General features: G+C 34.1%; 2 protein-coding genes across 2 annotated transcripts; one reads left to right on the top strand and one right to left on the bottom strand.

Annotated features, from left to right (window-relative positions):
- The first annotated feature begins 231 nt into the window (after positions 1-231).
- On the top strand, positions 232-4,098 carry LOC139851533 (tRNA (guanine(37)-N(1))-methyltransferase 1-like). Its single transcript, XM_071840618.1, has 9 exons — positions 232-1,094; positions 1,189-1,266; positions 1,366-1,485; positions 1,872-2,038; positions 2,189-2,259; positions 2,445-2,587; positions 2,871-2,982; positions 3,703-3,815; positions 3,919-4,098. The coding sequence occupies exons 1-9, from the start codon at positions 291-293 to the stop codon at positions 4,060-4,062; spliced, it is 1,752 nt and encodes a 583-aa protein (XP_071696719.1). The 5' UTR covers positions 232-290; the 3' UTR covers positions 4,063-4,098.
- Positions 4,099-4,415: 317 nt separating this feature from the next.
- LOC139855570 (uncharacterized) lies at positions 4,416-5,795 on the bottom strand. Its single transcript, XM_071844808.1, has 3 exons — positions 5,666-5,795; positions 5,080-5,448; positions 4,416-4,922 (listed from the first exon to the last, which is right to left on the bottom strand). The coding sequence occupies exons 2-3, from the start codon at positions 5,421-5,423 to the stop codon at positions 4,703-4,705; spliced, it is 564 nt and encodes a 187-aa protein (XP_071700909.1). The 5' UTR covers positions 5,424-5,448; positions 5,666-5,795; the 3' UTR covers positions 4,416-4,702.
- Positions 5,796-23,375: the final 17,580 nt, after the last annotated feature.

Raw genomic sequence — 23,375 nt, 5'->3', positions numbered from 1 at the left:
AAATACGGTCACAATAAAAAAACTCAAATTTTCATTAAAAAGTGCACCATTTACTTTTAATTATCTATAATCTATATCCATATTTATCGGTATTCAGATTTACATGTGTGCCAACAATTCAACAAAAGCATTCATGTGGACATCGAAGGACTGAAGCTATATAATAATGATATATCCAGGGCCTACATATGTAAATTACGCTCTTTATCCATCAATCTTTCATTTTAATCACCAACCAAAACCCTTAAAACCCTGGAATTCAATCTTTTACCGGCAAAATTCCAATCTAAATGTTCACCAAATTCATGCTCCGGCCGTCACTATCTCCAGCTCTCACACCTGTAATATCTAAACCCACCGTATCCGCGTCCATCCGCCGCATCTCCGCCACCGTTCCCCTCTCCGAAACCCTATCTTACGGTCCTTCTTTATCCAAAGGCCACCATCCATCTATCAACCCCACTTCAACACTACCACAACAACTACAACCAAAAACCGAAAACAATCAAAATCCATCGTTTGATGAAGATGAATTCACTCGTGAATTCGACATTTCTGCTCTTAGAGTCAATGCTGATCGATGCTACGCATTAGAAAGTCAACTCCGTGGTCATTTATTAAACTGGCCTAGGGTTAGGAACATTGCTAGGGTTTCAGGTGACGAGATTGACCCGGAATTACAAAAGTACTTCAATTCGAGTGAGGACGAACCATTAGACGCTTTAAATCGAAGGATTTATGGAAAGGCGGAAGGAGATGGGGAGAGATTGAGTCCAGTTTTGTATAGAGATAAGCTTGTAAAGACTTTTAATTCGAGAGGTTTTGAAAAGTTTAGGAATTTGGCCAAGTTATCGAGGCCGAAAAGGAATACAAAAACGAAAACAGAGACGAAAGAAGTGAAAGAGGGTAGAAAGAATGAGTCTTATATAATTGAAGAGGTGGTTGAAGATTATGAAAGTAATGATGAGGATTTGAGTGGGTTGATTGGAGATGAAGAGTACAGGGTACGGAAATGGAAAGGATCAACAAGGTTGTTGCTTTTGGATGAACGGTACGCTCATAAATCGCAAGATGAATTGCCCGAGGCAATTAAGGTATTTTTTTGGGTCTTACTTTACCTTATTAGTGAGTATGAGTATATATTCTAGTTTTTAAATTGTGTAATTTTGAGCTTACTATTTCCTTCAGGCATGCTTAACGGAATCATTATTTGAACTTGTGAGATGCAAGCTAACTTTGTTTTATAGTTACTGGCAGATGAATGAGGTATTTTGCTTATTTCTTACATTATAACATTTAATGCGACTTCTCTAACGATGTTTATATTTTGGGAAGCTTTTGAGTTATGTATTTGCAAAATTGCAGGTCTTAGAGGCTTTGCTTCCAAAGGGTATGACAGTTCCTTCATCTTTTGAGACAGTTGGCCATATCATTCACCTCAATTTAAAAGAGGAACATCTTCCCTATAAGAATCTTATAGCAAAGGTACATGGCAGAGTGATTGTTTCAACCCATTTATGAAACTAGTTCATTCGGTTATATTTACAGGTCACAAACGGGTAAAATCTAATTGGAATTGGTCGAATGGGTTGACACTTGAAAGTAACCTGAAGGGTTTATGGATGCTTATAAACTCCTAAGTTACTTTTTTCACAAAATTCTGATTAAGCTTTCTCTAATAAATTAATGTTATCACTGTCGAAACTTCAATATTTAATGAAGTTTAAGAAAAAGACAAAAAAATACAAGAATGTATAGGTCAACTCGAAGCAACCTAATTATTCATTCTGACATTACCCATCACCTGGCCCACCCATCTCGTGACATCCAGTGTTTGGCTGAATTTTAATGATTTACGCGTGTTTTGCCAGGTTGTTTTGGACAAAAACAAGCCAAAGATACAAACGGTTGTCAATAAGCTTGATGCCATCAATAACGAGTTCAGAACCATGCAGCTTGAAGTTTTGGCCGGAAATCATTCTCTTGTAACAAGGGTGGTAGAGAATGGACTCCATTTTCATGTTGACTTGGCAACAGTGTAAGTTTTGTTCACGAAATTGCTCAACTACTCATATTTATAATATTTCTCTTCGCTTTAATAAATCTCTTAATTTGTATCGGAGGTAGATTGTAGTTAATAGAATTTGGAAATGATTAAGTTAAATACGTTATTGTTGACTTATTGCAGGTACTGGAGCTCAAAGTTGGGAACAGAGAGACAAAGACTCTTGAATTCCTTTACACGGAATGATGTTGTTTGTATGTTTTTCTTTCTTCAACTTATATGACTAAAATTATATGTTTTCTATTGATGTTAAATATGGGGAAAAAATTGGACTTTTCCAGATTTATGTGGTTTACATATGTTGTTGCTCATTTAAAACACTATTATGAACATGACAGTATTCATTTGTCTTCTGGTATCTGATAGTTTACGGAAACAGGTGACGTTTTTGCTGGGGTTGGTCCTTTGGCTATATCTGCTGCAAAAAAGGTTAAGTATGTGTATGCAAATGATTTAAATCCTCATGCTGTTGACTATCTGGAAAGAAATGCGGTACTCAACAAACTGGAAAGAAAGATTGAGGTCTGCCCTCGAACGTGATTTTTCTTTATCTCCTTTCAATCTAATCTTGGTACATAATCCATCACACCTAAGTGTAGACGTTCTTTTTTACGTGCATACTTAATACAGCTGAAATTAAATTGGAAGCTTTTGCTAATAATTTTATGGCTCATTTATCCTTACTGATAAGTAATCTAGTTAATTAGGGATGTCTTCTTATTATTTTGGAGTTTTTGAAAGATAAAAGGTTATTGTGTTATACGTTCTAAAGCATCTAATATTATACATGTCATCGAAATTAAAGGTTTTTAACATGGATGGGAGAAGATTCATTGACGCTATCTTTAAAAGTCAAAGCTCCCGACCCATCACTCAAGTGGTCATGAATCTGCCCAAGGATGCAGCTGAGTTTCTTGGTATGTACAATCTCATTCCTCTTTGATTTATTAGTCACTTGTAGAATTTGGCAGTTATCAGTGCTTTGATGATTGTGCTGTTCACCGAATTCTTGCCTATGCTTATGGAGTATTTTGTAATGTTATTTATTAGATATAGATGCTAGGTTTAATTAAGGAAAAGGAATTTTGTGACTGTTGAAACACAAATTGCTAATGAGCGAATTAGCTGCAGTATGTTTATGGCACAGGGTACATCAGTTTATATTTATACAAACTTTATTCGACTTTTAGTACTTATAAGCTTCATATATTTTTACTCAATGGTTTACAAGGTTGGAGAACTCGGAACTCAGTTAGAAATTTTTGTGGAGTCCTTGGCAACTCGGGGAGAACTCGGATGTTGACTTGCGTTGATTTTTTAGTTTTTTAATATATAAATATATAATATATATGTTCTAATATAAATTCTAATAGATTTGAACAATTTGCCGAGTTTTTGACCGAGTTTCTGGGTTTTTACCGACTTACCGAGTTGGTCGAGTTGACCGAGAACTCACCAATTCAGCCAAGTTGACCGGGAACTCCCCGATTTGTCCGAGAAACTCGTTCGTTGACCGATTAATTAACCGGGTTGGTCACCGAGAACGTGACTGGTGATCTAAACCAAGAAATCCTCGAAAACTTGGCCCAGTTGGCCGAGTTTTACAATACTGATGGTTTATTAATATTTGGTGGCAGATGCATTTAAAGGAATATTCAGACATACCGACAGAAATGAAGAGTTGACTTTGCCAAAGATTCACGTCTATGGATTCTCAAAAGCTGAAGATCCTGAGTTTGATTTTCAAGAGGTAGTATATATGAATTGGGTCAAAATGACCACCTACATTCGTAAGAAGTTACTAGTTTTGATCAACTTTAATACTTGCTTTTTTTTCTTGGTGTTCTAATTAGAGGATACGAATTGCATTGTCGGAGGTGGCCTTTGAGGTCAAAATGCACAAGGTACGTCTGGTCGCCCCTGGAAAATGGATGTTGTGTGCATCATTTGTTCTCCCTAAGAGTGTCGCATTTGCCAAACCGATCTCAGATCTATAATTGAATACTACTTCAAAGAGAGAGAGAGGGGGAGAGGGAGAGGGGGAGAGAGAGAGAGAGAGAGAGGGAGGGGGGGGGGGGGAGAGAGAGAGAGAGAGAGAGAGAGAGAGAGAGAGAGAGAGAAGTAGAAATTGCAGGGTATAATCCATTTGAGCAGTGCTGTATTAACAAAATTACCATACTTTTCCAAATTTACTAGAGTACTATGTACATGTATGTGGTATATACAGTCATTTTTTATTCATTATACTGACATGAACATTTTATAACTTTATACGGAGTATCTATTAGAGATTATGTATATCAATTGAACTCAACCTGACCAACTTGACAAAATTTGACAAGGTTACAACGGTTTGAGGTACAGAAAATTATTGTCCAGGTGGTTCATTTCATCTACTCATCTTGACATATAATCATATATCAAACTTATTGGTACTATTATAAACAGAAAGACACAACTCAGACCCTTCTTTATACATGAAAGTATTGGCCTTTTATTACTAGAAATTACTTTAAACGCTCAATTACATATTCGAACTTAGAACACTAGATTGCAGTTAATACACGCTCTATATTCTAAATCTTCTCTTAGACCTTAAAAAAGTCTTATGGAGTACAACATAACAACCACCTACAATTAGACAGAAATACCTCTAGAAGAGGATTCAGCTTCCATGTACTTACACATCCTCTCCATAACCTCCCTACCTTTTGCACTGTTCCTCTGAAACTTTTCAACACATTTCTGCTCTATCTTCTCTGCCATTGATGCCAACCTGGACAACGGCTTTATCCGTATACTCATTTCCTGCCTGCAAATTGTCCACTCATTTGGATTCTCTGGATGTGGATCATACCTACAGATGCAAGACAATTGTATTCAAAAATTCTTAACTTTTCATTTCAAAGATACAGTTCTTAATAAGGGTTCACCAACGTTGACTGCAAAAATAAACGTCTCGACTCAAACCCCTCTACTCAACCCCTCTGCCCATTTTGCCATGTCTAATATACCTGATCTTATCTTCCACCTCCACAAATTTCTGCAGACTAATGTTCTTAGTAGCCAGTTGCATTGACCGAGTTTTGCCATCAACAACAGTTGATTCAACACAATGACAGATATCTTGACCGACAATCTTACGAAGGAACCACGGACCAGGAGCATGTATGGTGATCGCACGGGTCGTGTAAAGCTTACCGGACTCAGCGTCGAGCTTGTGGTTCAAGGTGTCAACTTCTAGGATGTGAGTTAAGGTGCGTTTGTTCTCTGGGTCAGCAAACTTGCGCCATGATGCAGAAGTAACTCTTTCCCATGGGTGCTTGTAAATGTGTTCTTGTGAGTATGCTCTAACCATTATACAATTTAGGTGTTTTTTATACCTAACAGAATAATCTTGGAACATCAGATGAGTAATTTTAAATGGCAATTACATATAATTCGATACAATAAGTACATTTTTAACAAATTGATTTCATCCAACTCAGAAAAAAAATGTCGATTTTAATTGAAAAACTTGTTCAAATACATCCGGTAAAAAAAATTGACTTTTGTTTTTGATAAACACGTAACCCTAATATATTTCCTAGAATTACCTACCGGCGAATGGTTAGGGGCGGCGAACGGCGGAGATGATGGCGGCAAGGGATAAGAGAGACATAGAAGGATTTGTGTAATAAAACAAACGCCTATTTCGATCGGAGTTTCTTTTCTTTAAATACCAAATAGCCCCTCGACTTTCAAAAGGCCAAAAGTATCCAGTAACCGTATTTATTTGATTGTTTTACACTTTCACCCGGGTTAATATTTTTAAGAAAGTGACTTGTCATTACCCCTAACATCTGAAAAGTCATTCAGTTTTTGGTCGTTTGACTTCTTGAAACGACGCTAGTACCACTTCAGTTTTTGGTCAATACCCCTAATAAATTTGTGTCGATTTTACGATCACGAAGATACAAATTTCACTTCTACTTCCTGAGATGTAACGCGACAACAGAGGTTTTCCGAAACCGGTAGAAATTTGTCGTCGACGCTGGAGAATCTGATAGTATTTTCGACGTATCTGGCGCCTGAATATTTTATTACAACGATTTCCAACGGTTTTCATTATGGTACAACGATTTAACGGTGATTACTAGGCCTGTGCATGGTACGGTTCCGTCCCAAATTAAGTCGGTTCGGTTCCGTCCCGAGTCCCAAAATATTGAAGAAAGTCGTACCGAGAACCGTACCAAATAATTTCGGTTCGGTTCGGTTCGGTTCCATGTTTTTCGGTTCGGTTCCATAAAAAGAACCGTCCCACTTATTTTTGAGGTAAATTTATTTGACCCACTTCAACTCTTTTGATATTTTTGTCTAAACAACACTTGTATTATATTAATCTAATGTTAATTACTCCGTAATTTCCATAGTAATCTACATCACCAATATATACATCACAAAAACAAACTTAGCTACAGCTCAGTAGCTCATTATCTAAAATAAATACATCAAAGGAAACTGTAGTTGCACCTTGCACGAGACAAAAGACTTTTTCAGAAATAATGACTAATGACATATTAATGTATCACATATACACAATCAAAGGAACTTAAAGGGATTAAAAATAGATAATTGTGTAATAGACCAAACACAAAAGTCTAATGAAATAAAAAAAAAAAAGTAAAAACTAAGATGCTAATGTTTAAAAAAATTAAGTAATGCAGAAAATCTCTTAATAGTAACTATTTTATTCTTTCATAGTCCTTTGATCACTAGCTATAACTGATGTTTCGCGAGGTGTATATAAAATAGCTTATATTTTTACAGGAAATACTATTAATACGATACAATTTTATACAAGATATTTATTTATTTAGAGAACGGATATACTTAAACCTTGCTACAATACTTATAGGCAGTGTACCTAATCGTACAGTAGTGTAGTTTTTAGTAAGTCCGGTTCGTTCCACAGGGAATCTTTTTAAACAAAGCTTAACGCTATATTAGTTTACTTTTATAAAAATACAAATATATATATAAGTAATATTATTATTATAAAGGGGGGTTTTTACCGTTTAATGACTGGTTTGTCGATTTTAAAACTTTAGTCGCAGTTAAAACCAAATGTAAAATAAAAAATAAATACAAGACTTAAATTAAAGCGTAAAGTAAATAACGATAATGAAATTGCGATTAATAAAAATGCGATAAAATAAACTTGCGATAATTAAAAAGTACGATAATTAAAAGTGCAATTAAATACAATAACAATAAAAATTCGATAATTAGAAGTGCAATTAAATATAAAATAAAGGAAATTAAATATGAAATAAAATAATTATGCTTATTTAAACTTCCGTAATCATGATGTTTGACGTGTTGATTTTAGTTTTATGCCCATGGGTTAATTGTCCTTTGTCCTGGATTATTTAATATGTCCGTCTGGTTTTTGTCCATAACAGTCCATCAGTCATAAATATAAAGTGCGAGTGTCCTCGTCAAATTATCCTTATACCCGAAGTTAAATATTTCAACTAATTGGGGACTTAAACTATAACAAGATTTTAATACTTTGTTTAATAATTACACCAGGATGTCGACTGAGTGTAACCCAAGGTTTTAATATTTTGTTATCAATTATACCAAGTGTCCTTGTACATAATTTCACCCCTGTTTTAATTATTCTGGTGGCTATTAATCCATTTCCGTGTCCGGTTTAATGAACGATTATTCGTACATATAAATACCCCGCCCATCGTGTCCGATCGAGTGTATATGGTAATTTATAGGGACACCCAATTGTAAATCTTTATATTAACATTAACAAACCATCATTTAGTTAAACAAATATAAAGCCCATTAATAGCCCATAGTCTAATTTCCACAAGTGTCGTTCTTTTGTCCAAACCCCAATTATGGTACAAAGCCCAATTACCTAATTTTAGTAATTAGCCCAACATCATGATTACTTCGTTTTAAATAAGCATAATAATAACTTAGCTACGAGACATTAAATTAAAAAGGTTGAACATAACTTACAATGATTAAAAATAGCGTAGTGTTACACGGACAGAATTTCGACTTACACCCTTACAACATTCGCTAACATACCCTTATTATTAGAATTATAATTAAAATTAAAATTAAAATATAAATTATAAATATAAATATATCGTATGAATGGAGAAAAGAGAAAGATAGATGGATATTTTTGGTGCACCAAAGCTCGATTTTTATAGGCATGTGGGCTGGAACTGGGGCTCATGCGATCGCATGGATTTATGCCTTCCAGGCCATGCGATCGCATGGCCAGCTGGGGAGGCTCATATTTGGTTGTTTTCTTCTGCCGACGGTTTTATAAATAATATAATATATTAAATAATTATAAGAATTATTTAAATATTATATTATATTTATGTGCATAGTTGACTTGTAATTTTTAGTCCGTTGCGTCGAGCGTTGAGAGTTGACTCTGGTCCCGGTTCCGGATTTTCGAACGTCCTTGCGTACAATTTAATATCTTGTACTTTGCGTTTTGAATCTTGTACTCTTGTAATTTCGAGACGTTTCTTATCAATAATTGGAACCTCTTGGATTGTATTTTGTACTTTTGAGCTTTTTGGTCGTTTGCGTCTTCAATTCGTCGAATCTGTCTTTTGTCTTCACCTTTTATTATTTAAACGAATATCACTTGTAAATAGAACAATTGCAACTAAAAGCTTGTCTTTCTTGAGGAATAATGCTATGAAATATATGTTCGTTTTTAGCATTATCAAATATTTCCACACTTGAGCGTTGCTTGTCCTCAAGCAATACAGTCTTGAAATACTAGAATCACTTCTTTATTCTTCACACTTTGTACATTAGTGATTTCTATACGGCGGTATAAACAATGATAGTAACGATAGAACCATGGTTAAAGGTGGTTGTGTCATCCACAGTTGCCTCGGGTTTAGGTTAACTACACTTGCAATCAAATAGCCGATTTACTTTCGGTTTCCAAAGCAAAGTGCACATTTGAAAGGCGGTTTACAGTCCCACATGACTATGAAAATGTAGATCCTTAAGGAAATTGGATATTTATGAAAACATTTGATCTTTTGAAAATTAAATCTAGTTTTTACCCTAGATAAGTTTTCCGGATTAACCCTTCACCGGTGTTTGCAAAATATTTTTGTGGGTTTGGTGGGTTTCAGATTTGAAAATTTTAGCTCAAAACTTGCGGTTTTGTGTCACCCACTTGCTAACCTTGTATTAGGAAAGCAACACGTCCAGTTTACTTGTCCCGTATATTACCTTTCGGTAAACTACCGTCCGGTTGTAAAGGAAAGCGTTGAATAAGCAACTGTTAAGGCAATATCCCCTGACATGCTTTTTAATTATGGTCTATAACGTGTCGGACGCAATTACTATCCTTGGTAGGAGCAATAGTAAAGCTCACCCTTATGATTTTTCGGTCTGGCACAAGGTCCTGTCTTTGACCATGCTATGCAACCACCGTTCTTACGGTTGACACCCGATTTGGTTCAGGTGACCTAATGAATTCCAGGTGAATTCCTAGGATTTTACGTTCAATGGTAATGAACGCATTGAAAATAGGGTTTTCAGAAAACAAATCGGTTTGTAATTTTGATCAAAATATTTTCTCGTTCAAGCTCGAGTTTAGATATCATTGAATTCCATGAGTTTGTAATTCTCAATCTTTAAGGTCAATCTCTAGGATTGAGTAATATTAGTCTTAAAAGCTGATTTTTAATCTTTAAGGAGATTATCCTTTCTGGGGATCTGATTCATTAGTCTTATCCAGCTAATTTGCATGGTGCCCCCCCAATTGTACGAGATAAATCCTTCTCATGGTTAGGATAAATCTGACCACTTGGCGACCCTGTTTAATGCTGAGGTCCGTGGATTTCCTGCTGATTTTAGTGATGACTTTTCTAGATTTTTCGTCAACCTACAGCTGGTCTGGACGACAACTTCTTGACCTAAATCAAGAAGCGCGTGTCTTTTTCGGAAGACTTTACTTCCTTTTAATGATGGAATTGATTCATCGTGTAGATCCATCTCTTCTTTTCTTTCATCGGGTAAAACAGTTTAGTTTAGTCCAAAGCAAAAATATTTTCAGTTATTTGTACAAAAATATGTGATATATGTTTTGAATAACTTGGAGAATTTTCCCACACTTGGCTTTTATTTTCCTTTTTATCGTCCTCTATTCCATTTTAAATGAATTTTAACATTTTGGTTTGTTTCTCAATTTATGTCCTTTCCGAGGTAACCATAATTTCGGTGTTAAAACCTAGTTTTATCGTTCATAAATATGTATAAACATGATTTTGAGTTCATTTAATTGAAAACTTTGAAAAATTTTACTAGAATTGGGTAGTCAGTATATAAGACTAGGGCTGTTCTTTATTATCAGAGAGCACTAGATTCTAATACAACTACTGCTTTACTAGTATTTTTAATGGTAACCACGTGTTTAAGATAAAAATTTTAAAAATCCGAAAGAATTTAACCCCTTCCCACATTTAAGATCTTGCAATGCCCTCATTTGCAAGAAATCGGTACAATTTAAATTATTGAGGGTGATTAGCGTAGAAATGATTAAATTTTACCAAAGTTTCCAAACATATTGGCGTTTGTTTGCTGAATGATAAATGGTGCATATCATTTGTTCATTTCGTCTGTTGTTACATCACATTTATTTGTCATCTTGTCGTCAAAATTAGTAGCTTTTGCTGAACTTAATGCCAGTCTTTGAAAATGCGCTGTTTTACCCTGTTTTGTACAATCGACAATATACATACATACAAATATAATCATGCATGGCAATTTGAAATGGGACTTAATATCCCACTTTCAAATTCTAAATATGAAATATTAGTACACAATAATAATAAAATAATAAAAATTACACAAATATATCCAATAACATAAGTTTAAACATGAAAAAGTCAAAAGATAAAAACATAAATATCATAAAAATAACCAAATGGAACTAAATCAGTCTGGATAGGGGTTCCAGTTCATCTCATCGGGTGGGTTCCATTGTTGGTTATAGGTGTTCTGATAGGCTTGGTCATAGTCATACCGGTTAAAGGGTGGTCGGATATCGGGGCTATGTGGCGGAAAATGAGCAGGTCGAGTAGGTACATAGTTATTTGGTACCTGATATGATAGCTGGCTCATGATTTGGTGCTGATGAACTAACCAGCTATCGTGTTGGCATCGCCTATAATCCTCGTATACTCGCTCGGAGTTCCACTGCTCATACATACTATGTCTTGCCGCGTTCGTCATTGCTTCCTCATCTATACGAACGTGGACGTCAAGAATAGCATCTCGAAAGACATCCCTAATGTCTTCCGCCTCCTCCATTTTCTCGTCTGAGCCTCTCTCTACCTGAGGATGAGATCCCTCATAGGATACTGCCTGGTTACGTCTACTTTTCAATACCTTAGCACCCACATAAACTTTCAATCCTAAGGGCTCAACCTGTTCTCTACAAATCTGTAATGGACCCCCTTGGTTCCTATCAATACCTAAATACTCTCCAATGAGAGTAACAAAAATACCTCCTCCTATTATACTCCCGTCCTGCATTCCCTCTACCATTTTAGATAAATAAAAAGCAACACAGTAAGGGATATTGACAAAGCTTCTAGGATCCCGAATACACTTTAGGTAGAATAAATCATATAAGGTAATTTTTTCTTTATTATGACCTCTTTGTGTAATCGAGTTAGCCAAAAATCTATGAATAATACGAAGCTCGGCTCTGTCAATATGTGTATAGGAGTGTCCTCCTGCTCGTGTAAAAACATCAAAATGTGACATACGCCTCCAAATGGCGTCAGCGTCAAAGTTACTATCTACCCGTTCACCATAATGAATCAAGTTTGTACAATCGGGTAATAGCAACTCACCAGGAGTATATATCTGTAAGGCCCTGGCCATGTCCAGCATGGACATTCTGTACATCCTACCGCCAAGGATAAACCAAAGAAATCTTCTATCATCTATCCTAACTATATTTGTATCAAGTGATACAGTACTCATCAACTCAACACACCATTCCTTATATACAGGTCTACGAATGGTGAAAAGACGTTCCCAATCTGTAAAAGAAGAACTGCCATACCTTTGAACTAAAAGCTGTCTAACACGGTCAGCTAGATGGACCGTTTCCAAAGGGGCCTAATCAATTACCCTTGGCACCTCTACATTTTTTGTTACCAATTTGAATTTGTTCCTTTGATATGTCTCGTAATCTCTCCATCTTCTATCAAATCTCAGATTAGGATGTAGAGTGTGCTCAGGAATCGTTGGGAATTCTACTGGCGGCCTCATTGGGAATACTATGAATTCATCAACAAACTGTACCAGATCATAATAAGGTATGTGCTGATCAGGCTGTTGTTGTTCCTGTTGTGGTTCTTGTTCGTGTTGCATTTCTGGTTCTGGTTCTGGTGCTGGTGCTGGTCGTCTAGATGATGATGCTCCTGAACCTCCAGTATCGGCTCTCTGTAAAATACATTAAACACAAAATTTGTGCATCCAAATATGCATTAGTGTTAGCAAAATAACAACTTAAAACAATCACTATAACATGTTAAATCAAAATTAAACTTATACACATTTTCACAATTTTTCACAATTCTACACTTTTCAAATAAGCACATATGAAAATGTATACAAAATTCATAAGCATTTAACTCAAATAACATGTCAAAATATTCATTACTAATAATTAAACAAGTCTCAAATGGCAAATATATCAAATTAATCAAGTTCATGAATTTTGGACTTAAAAAGTCCACTTTAATATCCAAAAATCATGTTTAGGATCATTGTTTGGATTATTTAACTATCTAAACATGTTACACTACTCAATTTAGCAATAATTCATGACAAAAATCGGCCATAACCTGTTTATATCAAAAAGCCCCAAATTGCTCAAGAACACAAACCCTAGATTTCTAAAATTTTTGAAGTTTTTGGCTTCAAATCACGTTAAATAGCATCAATCTAGGTTATACATGCATAAAATACTAACAATTTAACACTAATTACACTAGAAATTAACAAAATTGCATTAGGTAAAAAATTGGTAATTATCACAAAAACTAGGAATTTATAGAGTTTAGGGGTGTAATTTTTACCAATTTGCTGAAGAATGAGAATCTAGGCATGATTAGAGCAAGAAATTTGATGAATTACGGTGGAAAAATGGCGAAAATTGGTGAATTTTTGGAGTTGGTTCGTGAATGTGTGTGTGTTTTGTGGATGAAGAGCAGACCCGCTGCTGTATTTGTTTCTGACCTGCATTTGGTCCCCATGCGATCGCATGGGTTCCAAGTGCAAACCCCATGCGATCGCATGGGGTGCCGGCTACAGTGTTTTCAGCTTTTTTTTTTTTTAAACCTTATGCTTTATAAAACTTATAATTAATTAAATTTTAAAAATTTAGTTTTCCTTTAGGAGCGAGAGCGTTTCGGATCGTTGTCCTAGTCTGTCCCTCGACAAAATTTTAAAATTTGTCAAATCAAAGCGCGGTTTTTTAAAAGTAAAGATTTTTGGGTTTTTTTTAATGTTTTTGGCATACTTTAATTCAATAAGATTAAAAATAATGATAATAAAAGTTCTCGTCCCTCCCTCGGGTAAAGCAATTTCGGTTCAAAGACCTAGTCTTCAACTTACGACGAATTTTAAAAATCATATTTTTAACTTAATGAGATAATGTAAATTTTTGTTTTTAAATTCACACAACTTAAATATAAAATATTCAAAATTAATATTAAAAATTCACACCAAACTTAAAATTTGAAATGCATAAAATTAAAAATTCATATTTTAAAAATTAAAAATTCACACCAAACTTAATTTAAAAATTCAAATGTTTACAATTTTAAAAATATTGTTTTTACAAAGTTTACAATATTAATTTAAGATTTAAATATTAATTTTAAAAACATGGTAAAAATAAAATTAAAAATCTTTTTGGCTTTTTATCCCACTTTAATCAATCAAATATTATCAAAAATATGCGCCCCTCTTTTCGGTAAAGTAATTTCGATTCCAAGACCAAATTTAACTCATGACAAATTTTTGAAATATTTTGGGTTGATTGATTAAAGTTATTTACACCTTAAGAATAAACGTTAAATTTCGCAGTGATGTAATAAATTTTTGAATGATATCAATAATTTCGGTCGCCAAACCTAATTTTATAATACCAATTTAATACTTTATAGCGAACAAATTAGCGTTTATTATCAAAAGGTTAAAAAAAAAAAAAAACTATACAAACATACCTGTGAAATAGATTTCTTAGTTATATGATCTATCTCATTCATAAGATAGTCGGTTTAATTGGTTTTCCATAGCTACATAGGCGTAACCTCGAGCATTAAGTGTCTTTTCTTCTAAACATATGAACGGTCCGTCTCTGCATAAAGTAACAAATTCGGTATTTGAATAGGTTTGATTATTTGAACATTTACCTCCATGTGACCATTTTCCGCATTTGTGACATCTTTCTAGGTGTCGTGCTCTTCTTTTTGCTGCGGATTTTGATTTTCCTTTATCAAATTGTAACTTATTATCTTCGCATCTGGATTCTTTTCTAACTCCGTCCATTCTTTCTCTGATTACTGATACTATTTCACTCGGAAGTGTGCCATTATTACGTTTAGTGATCAAAGCGTGTAGCATCAGACCATGGTTTAGTTCACAGGCAGTCTTCATTTTGTAAAAACCTAAAAAAAAATAAAAATTCAGAATGGGGGGAGAAGACTAGTTCTTTAGGGTCTGCTAGGAAAAGATCATTCAGGTTCCATTTTCGAGAACTACACGAAAACAGACAATCTAACTCTAACAGAAATACATATTATCTTTTAAAGACTTGATTCTCCCCACACTTAGTTAGCTGTGGTGTCGAAATTGTGATTAACTTCGTTGTCGACTTCCATCGGACTATCTATATAATGTTTAACTCTGTGTCCATTAACTTTAAATTCAATCCCATTTGAATTTATTAATTCTATCGTTCCGTATGGGAAAACTCTTTTGACTATGAATGGTCCAGACCATCTTGATTTCAATTTTCCAGAAAATAGCTTGAATCGTGAATTGAAAAGAAGAACTCTGTCTCATTCCTTAAATTCTTTTAAACTTCTGATTCTTTTATCATGCCATTTCTTCGTTCTTTCCTTATAGATTAACGAATTATCGTATGCTTCATGTCTTAATTCTTCTAATTCGTTTAGTTGACTTAATTGTAGACGTCCGGCTTCATGTAAATCAAGATTACATGTCTTCAAAGCCCAAAATGCTTTGTGTTCAATTTCTACTGGAAGATGACATGCTTTTCCATAAACAAGTCTAAAAGGTGTGGTTCCAATTGGAGTTTTGTAGGCTGTTCTAAAAGCCAGAGTGCATCCTCCAATTTAATGGACCATTCCTTCGGATTTGATCCTACAGTTTTCTCTAGAATACGTTTTAAAGCTCGGTTTGTATTTTCAACTTGTCCACTTGTTTGTGGATGATATGCGGTGGAGATTTTATGAGTTACTCCATATCTTTTAAGTACTTTCTCAAGTTGATTATTACAGAAATGAGTTCCCCGATCACTTATTAAAGCTTTCGGTGTTCCAAACCTTGCAAAAAGACGTTTTAAAAAGTTGACTACAACTCGTGCATCGTTAGTTGGGAGAGCTTGTGCTTCCGCCCATTTAGATACATAATCAATGGCTACGAGTATATATAGATTATTATGAGATTTTGGAAATGGACCCATAAAGTCAATACCCCAAATGTCAAATACTTCACATACTTGGATGACATTTTGTGGCATTTCATCACGTTGACTTATTTTTCCGGCCCTTTGACATGCATCACAGGATTTGCAAAGAAGGTGTGCGTCTTTGTAAATTGTAGGCCAATAGAATCCAGCATCATAAACTTTTCTTGCTGTTAGTTGAGGCCCATAATGCCCTCCTGTTGGTCCTGTGTGACAATGGTTTAATATTTTACTAGCTTCATCTCAAAATACACATCGGCGTATTATTCCATCTGGACAACTTTTAAACAAATGTGGATCTTCCCAGAAATAGTGTTTTATATCACTGAAGAATTTCTTTCGTTTTTGGTACGATAATCCTTTTTCAAGGAATCCACAAACTAAGTAGTTTGCATAGTCTGCAAACCATGGAATTTCTTTATAAACTATCTTCAATAGATATTCATCAGGAAAGTTGTCTTGTATGGCCGATTCATTCAGAACTTCTAATTCGGAATTTTCAAGACGAGAAAGATGATCAGCGGCGAGATTTTCTGCTCCTCTTTTATTCTCGGATTTCAATATCAAACTCTTGTAAGAGTAAGATCCAACGGATTAATCTTGGTTTAGCATCTTGTTTTGAAAATAGGTATCTAAGAGCAGAATGGTCGGTATAGACCACCGTTTTTGCTAGAACGAGATATGATCGAAATTTGTCAAAAGCAAAGACAATAGCAAGGAGTTCTTTCTCAGTAGTTGTATAGTTCGTTTGTGCTCCTTGTAACGTCTTACTAGCATAATATATAGGTTGAAATCGTTTTTCAATCCTTTGTCCTAAAACGGCTCCCATTGCAAAATCACTTGCATCGCACATTAGTTCAAATGGTAGATTCCAATTTGGTGTTATCATGATCGGCGCATTAGTTAGTTTTTCTTTAAGAATATTAAAAGATTTGATACACTCATCTGAAAAGATGAATGGAGCATCCTTTTCTAGGAGTTTATTCATAGGAGTGGCAATTTTAGAAAAATCTTTTATGAAACGTCGGTAAAAACCGGCATGCCCTAGAAAACTCCTAACTCCTCTAACATTGGTGGGATGTGGAAGTTTAGCAATTACATCTACTTTAGCTATATCCACTTCAATTCCTTCTTTTGAAATTTTATGACCAAGAACGATGCCTTCTTTAACCATGAAATGGCATTTTTCCCAATTAAGTACTAGATTTGATCGTTCGCATCTAATAAGCATTCGTTCAAGATTAACTAGACATGATTCAAATATATCACCGAAGACTGAAAAATCATCCATGAAAACTTCCATGCATTCTTCTATCATGTCGTGAAAAATCGCCATCATACACCTTTGAAAGGTTGCAGGGGCGTTACAAAGTCCAAATGGCATGCGTTTGTAAGCAAAAGTACCATAAGGGCACGTGAATGTGGTTTTCTCTTGGTCTTCGGGTGCTATTGGAATTTGAAAATATCCGGAAAATCCATCTAGAAAACAATAGTAACTATTTCCGGCTAATCTTTCCAACATTTGATCAATGAAAGGTAAGGGAAAGTGATCTTTTCTGGTGGCGTCATTTAATTTTCTATAATCAATACACACACGCCATCCTGTTACAGTCCTAGTAGGAATAAGCTCATTTCTCTCATTTGTAATGACAGTCATGCCACCCTTTTTAGGCACGCATTGAACTGGGCTTACCCATGGACTATCAGAGATTGGATAAATTAGACCTGCATCTAGCAGTTTAATAATCTCTTTCTTAACTACATCTTGCATATTAGGATTTAGTCTTCGTTGGCGTTGCACATACGTTTTATGACCTTCTTCCATAAGGATTTTATGTGTGCAATACGAAGGACTTATTCCTTTAATATCATGAATCTTCCATGCAATGGCTGGTTTATGAGCTTTCAACACAGAAATGAGTTGTGATTTCTCATTTTTAGTAAGAGAAGACGATATTATTACATGTAATTCAGATTCACCATGTAAATAAGCGTATTCCAAATGGTTTGGAAGTGGCTTTAACTCTAATTTCGGAGGTTCTTCTATCGATGATTTATATCGATATCTGTCTTCTTCTTTTAGCATTTGAATTTCTTCTGTTGTTGGTTCATATCCATTAGCTATAAGTGTAGCTAACATTTCAGCTTCATTAATTGGTTCATTACTTTCTCCTAAAGAACATTCTCCTGTTCCTTGTAATTTTGGAAATTCTTCTAATAATTCTGCATGTGCATCTATAGTTTGAATATAATAACATGTATCATTTGCAGATTGCGGTTGTTGCATTGCTCTATCAACTGAAAAGGTAACACTCTCATCCTCTATACTTATTGTCAGTTTCTTACCGAACACGTCTATCATTGCTTTAGCCGTGTTTAAGAATGGTCTTCCTAATATGAGAGGAACTTGAGAATCTTCTTCCATGTCCAAAACAACAAAATCTACTGGAAATACTAAAGTACCAACTTTAACTAGCATGTTCTCCATTATCCCTCTAGGATATTTTATTGATCTATCGGCTAGTTGTATGCTTATTCTGGTTGGTTTCAATTCTCCAAGGTCTAGTTTAGCGTATAGTGAATACGGCATTAGATTTATACTAGCACCTAAGTCTGCCAATGCTTCTATTGAACTAAGACTACCCAGAAAACATGGAATTGTGAAACTTCCTGGATCAGATAGTTTTTCTGGTATCTTATTCAACAGCACTGCTGAACAATTAGCATTCATAGTAACAGCCGAGAGTTCTTCCATTTTTTTCTATTTGAGATTAGTTCTTTCAAGAATTTAGCATATCTAGGCATTCCTGAAATCACATCAATGAAAGGAAGATTTACATTTATCTGTTTAAACATATCCAAGAATTTGGATTGCTCGACTTCAAGTTTCTCTTTCTTCATTTTACTCGGGTAAGGAAGTGGTGGTTGGTATGGTTTAACATAAGGTTTTGCCTTAACTGTGTTATCTTCATTAACCTTTTCAACTACCGGTTCTTTTTCCTTATCTTGATCAGGTTGTGGTTCTTGTGGAGTAGGAATAGCTTCATCAGAAGTTACAGGTATTTCAGGTGGTTTAAGTGTTGTACCACTTCTTGTGGTAATGGCTTTAGCTGTTTCATTCCGGGGGTTAGCATTTGTATCACTAGGTAGACTTCCCGGTTTTCTTTCACCTATTAACCTTGCTAGGTTACTTACTTCTTGTTCCAGATTTTGAATAGAAGCTTGTTGATTTCTAAATGCTTGAGCATTTTGTTCATTGGTTTGTTTTTGAGAAATGAAAAACTGCGTTTGAGTTTCAACTAGCTTCGTCATCATATCTTCTAAATTCGGCTTTTTATCATCGGTTTGTTGTGGTGGTTTGTTTTGAAAATTAGGTCTTTGCTGATTATAAGTATTATTGGATACTTGTTGATTGCTAGGACCTTGTTGGTTGTTGTATGGAATATTTCGGTTATAATTTTGGTTTTGATTGTAAATCGGTCTTGGCGGTTGATAATTATTCTGATAATTATTTCCAGGCCTTTGGTTTATGTATGAAATATTCTCTCTTTGTTCCATTGTTAATTCAATACTGAGACAATCTTTTGTCAAATGTGGTCCTCCACACTGCTCACAACTAATTCGTATTGAGTGAATATCCTTAGTCATCTTTTCCATTCGTCTCTCCACAGCATCTATCTTTGCGGAAATGGAATCTAAGTCATGGCTAGAATCGGCTCTAGCTGCTTTAGATGATCTAACGATATCTTTTTCTTGGTGCCACTCATGTGAGTGGGAAGCAGTGTTATCAATAATTTTGTAAGCATCAGTTTCGGTTTTCTTCATAATAGAACCACCAGCTGCTATATCTATGTCTTTCCTTGTAGTGATGTCGCATCCTTGGTAGAATATTTGTACTATTTGACAGGTGTCTAAACCATGTTGCGGACATCCTCTTAATAACTTTCCATATCTAGTCCACGCCTCATATAGAGTTTCATTTAGTTTCTGTGTAAACGTAACAATTTCTGCTTGAAGTCTTACGGCTTTAGATGCAGGAAAGAATTGTTTAAGAAATTTGTCAACTAAAACATCCCATGTATCAATCGACCCTTCAGGTAACGATTCCAACCAATCTTTGGCTTCTCCCTTTAAAGTCCAGGGAAATAACATGAGATATATCTGTTCATCCTCCACTTCTCGGATTTTAAATAGTGTGCAGATCCTATTAATGGTACGTAAATGTTCATTTGGATCTTCCTTCGGCGCACCACTAAATTGGCATTGATTAGTCACCATGTGTAGAATTTGTCCTTTGATTTCATAATCTGGCGCATTAATGTCTGGATGAGTTATTGCGTGACCTTGGCCAGTGCGTTTAGCTCTCATTCGGTCTTCCATACTTAAAGGTTCCAGATTCTCCATAATTGAATTTGTTGAATCGGAATCACTAGAGGATTCTGATTTAATGGTTCGTTCCTCAACAATCTCTGTTTGAATGATTGGTGGTTCCGGGGGAAAGTTTAGTGGTTCAGGATCTACGAACCGTTCCTGAATATTCTCCGGATTCTCAATTGTGAGGTCGGGTTCAAAAAATGGATTATTGGAAATTTGAACTGAAGTACTTGGTCGACTGGATGACGTTTCTAAAGAAAAATCAACGGTGGTAATATTTGCTAAATGTCTTGATCTAGTTACAGGTGGTGAACGTACAAAAGGTGGTGAACGTCTTGCTCGGTGCATTCACTGAATATCCTATTAGTTTTTAAAAGGAAAGAAAAATTATAATAAGTTATCCAATCAATAGACTTTTCTGATTTTGCTCCCGTTTCGAATAGCCAAAAGATGCAGCAGAGGGGCAGGATTCGTTTGGTCTCAATATAATTGAGGACTGTTTGGCTCCAATAACCCGGTCCACGTACAAATCCAACTATTACTACGAACCAGAAAATTTTGATGTCTATCAATTTAACCACTTAAAATAAATTTTCGTAATTTTAAGAAATTTAGATAAGAAGTAGAATAAAAATCTATGTCCTAAAACTAGAATAGCGAGAAATAAGAAAGAAAAAGAGTTCGTCGAAAAAGGTCGAAAAAGAAAAATGGTTGAAAAATAAAAGGTGACGGAAAAATAAAAGAAACTTATAAAACTTAAAACACTTGACTAACCTAACCTTATTACTACAACTAACTTAAAATTATAATCGCAAATTGAGATTACTAATTGGAATGATAATTGATACATAGGTAAAAGGTGTCTAAAAATATTAAAGCTTACAGAAAAAACTAAATCCCAAATGGCAATATCTTAAAAAGAAACTAAAACTTAAAAAGGCGTCGCAAAATTCTAAAGCACATAAATCTTAGTTTAAAGAAAAAGCACTTAAGGGATTTTACGGCAAAGCCTAAAAATCTAGAAGTAAAAATAACTATGCAAAAACTAAGTTTAAAACTAAATATGAGCTAAAAATACAAATATTACGCTAAAACAATTAAAAAGGGACAAAATATAAAAATATACAAAAAGTTGTAAAAATTACAATTTTTATAAAAATATTATTTTTATATTATTTATTTTATAAAACTATTAATTTTACAATTTAAATAAACTAATTAAACTAAAAATACAAATTAATTAATATCTAAAATTAATTAATATAATAACTAACCCTAATTAGGGTTTAATATTAATAATAATTAATAATAATCCGTAATTAATGCTGTCGGCAGGTTCAGTAGGGCGTGTCAGATAGGCTCATGCGATCGCATGAGTCCTCAGTTGCCCAGCCATGCGATCGCATGGGCTAGGGTTTCGGGCCAAAGAGTGGGCTGCTACAGTACAGGCCGAATTAATAAATTTTTTTTTTTCTTCTGTTTTTGCTGTAAAATATAAAATATATTTATTAATTAAATAAAACTTATATTTTTACAAAATAAAAAAATAGAAATAAAGAAACTTTATAAAACTTAAATATTTACCAAACTCTAAAAAATAATATTTATATTTTTGTTTTTCTTTTTATATTTTCGAGTATTTAAAAAGTATTTTTATAAAAACGAATTTTAATAAAATTAAACTAAATTTTTTTTTTTTTTATATTAGCGTTGCGCTTCCGGCGTTTAAGAGATTCCCCGGCAGCGGCGCCAAAAATAACTTGATGTTTCGCGAGGTGTATATAAAATAGCTTATATTTTTACAGGAAATACTATTAAATACGATACAATTTTACACAAGATATTTATTTATTTAGAGAACGGATATACTTAAACCTTGCTACAATACTTATAGGCAGTGTACCTAATCGTACAGTAGTGTAGTTTTTAGTAAGTCCGGTTCGTTCCACAGGGAATCTTTTTAAACAAAGCTTAACGCTATATTAGTTTACTTTTATAAAAATACAAATATATATATAAGTAATATTATTATTATAAAGGGGGGTTTTTACCGTTTAATGACTGGTTTGTCGATTTTAAAACTTTAGTCGCAGTTAAAACCAAATGTAAAATAAAAAATAAATACAAGACTTAAATTAAAGCGTAAAGTAAATAACGATAATGAAATTGCGATTAATAAAAATGCGATAAAATAAATTTGCGATAATTAAAAAGTACGATAATTAAAAGTGCAATTAAATACAATAACAATAAAAATTCGATAATTAGAAGTGCAATTAAATATAAAATAAAGGAAATTAAATATGAAATAAAATAATTATGCTTATTTAAACTTCCGTAATCATGATGTTTGACGTGTTGATTTTAGTTTTATGCCCATGGGTTAATTGTCCTTTGTCCTGGATTATTTAATATGTCCGTCTGGTTTTTGTCCATAACAGTCCATCAGTCATAAATATAAAGTGCGAGTGTCCTCGTCAAATTATCCTTATACCCGAAGTTAAATATTCCAACTAATTGGGGACTTAAACTATAACAAGATTTTAATACTTTGTTTAATAATTACACCAGGATGTCGACTGAGTGTAACCCAAGGTTTTAATATTTTGTTATCAATTATACCAAGTGTCCTTGTACATAATTTCACCCCTGTTTTAATTATTCTAGTGGCTATTAATCCATTCCCGTGTCCGGTTTAATGAACGATTATTCGTACATATAAATACCCCGCCCATCGTGTCCGATCGAGTGTATATGGTAATTTATAGGGACGCCCAATTGTAAATCTTTATATTAACATTAACAAACTATCATTTAATTAAACAAATATAAAGCCCATTAATAGCCCATAGTCTAATTTCCACAAGTGTCGTTCTTTTGTCCAAACCCCAATTATGGTACAAAGCCCAATTACCCAATTTTAGTAATTAGCCCAACATCATGATTACTTCGTTTTAAATAAGCATAATAATAACTTAGCTACGAGACATTAAATTAAAAAGGTTGAACATAACTTACAATGATTAAAAATAGCGTAGTGTTACACGGACAGAATTTCGACTTACACCCTTACAACATTCGCTAACATACCCTTATTATTAGAATTATAATTAAAATTAAAATTAAAATATAAATTATAAATATAAATAT

The sequence above is a fragment of the Rutidosis leptorrhynchoides genome, chromosome 6 (assembly GCF_046630445.1).
Source record: "Rutidosis leptorrhynchoides isolate AG116_Rl617_1_P2 chromosome 6, CSIRO_AGI_Rlap_v1, whole genome shotgun sequence".
In the NCBI taxonomy this organism is placed as follows: Eukaryota; Viridiplantae; Streptophyta; class Magnoliopsida; order Asterales; family Asteraceae; genus Rutidosis; species Rutidosis leptorrhynchoides.
Note: the sequence above shows the minus strand (reverse complement) of the source record. Positions and strands in the feature narration are given on the sequence as shown.